We start from the raw sequence: 2,345 nt of genomic DNA on the forward strand, positions 1-2,345 counted from the left end.
GGGTATTACCTCAGGTTGGGTTGCCTCCCAACAAGCGCTTCTTTAACGTCATTAGCTTGACGGTCAGCTGCCTCAGTTGAGGTGATATTTAACTTTGTCCTTCTCCTCCACATCTCCCAAGTAATGTTTGATTCTTTGACCATTTACCGTGAAGGTTCGTTGTGACTTTTCTTCCATGATTTCTATTTGTCCATATTGGGAGACCTGGTTACAAGGAATGGTCCTGACCACCTTGATTTTAGCTTCCCTGGAAATAGCTTCAGCCTAGAATTGTAGAGCAATACTTTTTGTCCCTCCTCAAATTTCCTTGGGGCTATGTTGCTGTCATGCTTCTTCTTTGCTCTTTCTTTGTAAATTTTGGCGTTCTCATAAGCTTCAGCTCTGAATTCTTCCAACTCTTGAATTTGCAACATCCTTCTTTCTCCAGCAGCTTTGCTGTCCAAGTTCAAGAGTTTCAAGGCCCAGAATGCCTTGTGCTCCAACTCCAGTGGCAAATGGAAAGCTTTTCCATATACTAGTTGGTAAGGAGACATTCCAATTGGTGTCTTGAAAGCTATCCTATATGCCCAAAGAGCATCATCTAGCTTAATCGACCAGTCCTTCCTTGAAGTTCCCACAGTCTTTTCCAGGATTCTTTTGAGTTCCCTATTAGATATTTTGGCTTGCCCACTCGTCTGTGGATGGTATGGTGTGGCTACCTTGTGTTTGACTCCATATTTTAGAAGCAATGCCTCTAGTGGTTTGTTGCAGAAGTGGCTTCCTCCATCACTGATGATTGTTCTTGGAACCCCAAAACGGCAAAAAATGTGTTTTCTGAGGAAGTTCATGACTACCTTATTATCATTGGTTGGAGTTGCTATTGCTTCAACCCATTTAGAGACATAGTCTACTGCCACAAGAATGTAATTATTTGAGTATGAGGAGGGAAAGGGTCCCATGAAATCTATCCCCCATACATCAAACAATTCAAGTTCCAGAATGAATTGTTGTGGCATTTCATTTCTTCTTGGCAGGTTCCCCGCTTTCTGGCATTCATGGCAGTGCTTCACTAGTTCCTTTGCATCTTTGAAGATAGTGGGCCAATAAAAACCACACTGCAACACCTTAGCTGCTGTTCTTTCTCCTGCAAAATGTCCTCCATAAGTGGAGCCATGGCAGTCCCATAAAACTTCCCTTCCTTCTTCCTCGGATATGCATCTTCTGAGTATGCCATCCGAACATTTTTTGAACAAGTATGGTTCGTCCCAGATGAAGTATTTGGCATCATTTACCAATTTCTTCCTTTGATGCTTGTTAAATTCCAACGGCAAACTCCCAGTGGCCTTGAAGTTCGCTATGTCTGCAAACCAGGGTGCTTTGTGAATTACCATGAGTTGTTCAGTCTTTTCTGGTGGCTGCATTGAGCTTCCTGTAGTCTATGCACATCCTCCACCCAGTGACAGTTCTTGTGGGTATGAGTTCGTTCCTCTCATTTGGCACCACAGTTATGCCACCTTTCTTGGGAACTACATGGATGGGACTAACCCATGGGCTATCAGAAATGGGGTAGATTACCCCTGCTTGCCATAACTTCATGACCTCCTTTTGTACCACTTCTTTCATGACGGGATTCAATCTTCTCTGAGCTTGAATGTAGGGTCTAGCATCCTCTTCTAACAAGATTTTATGCATGCATATGGATGAACTTATCCCCTTCAAATCAGCTAGGGTCCATCCAATGGTGTCTTGATGAGTTTGTAGCACATTGATCAATTTTTCTTCCTGTTCTTGGCTTAGGGCAGAGCTAATGATAACAGGATAGCTCTCATTACTACCCAAGTATGCATACTTGAGATTAGGGGGCAATGCTTTGAGCTCAGGTTTTGGTGCTTCCTTCTCTTCTTTCACTCTCTCTGGCATGCTTGGTATGGTTGTTTCAGCAGCCTTGATGTCACTATCTTCAATATCCTTGGTGAACTCCTCCTCTGCCACTTCCTTTGTTGTTTCCTCAAAGGTTTCTTGTACTGCAATGTCCACTACATCCACCCTCATGCATTCCTTTAGTGATTCTGATGGATAGCTCATTGCCTTGAACACGTTAAACACCAATTGCTCATCATGCAGTCTAAGAGTGAGCTCACCCTTTTGGACATCTATGATGGCTCCGGCGGTAGCCAGGAATGGTCTTCCCAGAATTATTGAAGCTTCGGCTTCTTCCTCCATATCTAACACCACAAAATCGGCAGGGAATATGAAATCTCCCACTTTTACCAACAAATCCTCAACTATCCCATGAGGGAATTTAAAAGTTCGATCTGCCAATTGGAGGGCCATTCTTGTTGGTTTGGCTTCCTCAATCTCCATTC

The 2,345-nt window shown here is 43.4% G+C and overlaps 1 protein-coding gene across 1 annotated transcript; it reads right to left on the minus strand.

Annotated features, from left to right (window-relative positions):
- Nucleotides 183–1,213, minus strand: LOC107610192. Its single transcript, XM_016312297.1, has 2 exons — nt 1,104–1,213; nt 183–558 (listed from the first exon to the last, which is right to left on the minus strand). Exons 1-2 carry the CDS (start codon nt 1,211–1,213, stop codon nt 183–185), a joined length of 486 nt encoding a protein of 161 aa, XP_016167783.1.

Source organism: Arachis ipaensis, chromosome B01 (assembly GCF_000816755.2).
Source record: "Arachis ipaensis cultivar K30076 chromosome B01, Araip1.1, whole genome shotgun sequence".
Classification (NCBI taxonomy): Eukaryota; Viridiplantae; Streptophyta; class Magnoliopsida; order Fabales; family Fabaceae; genus Arachis; species Arachis ipaensis.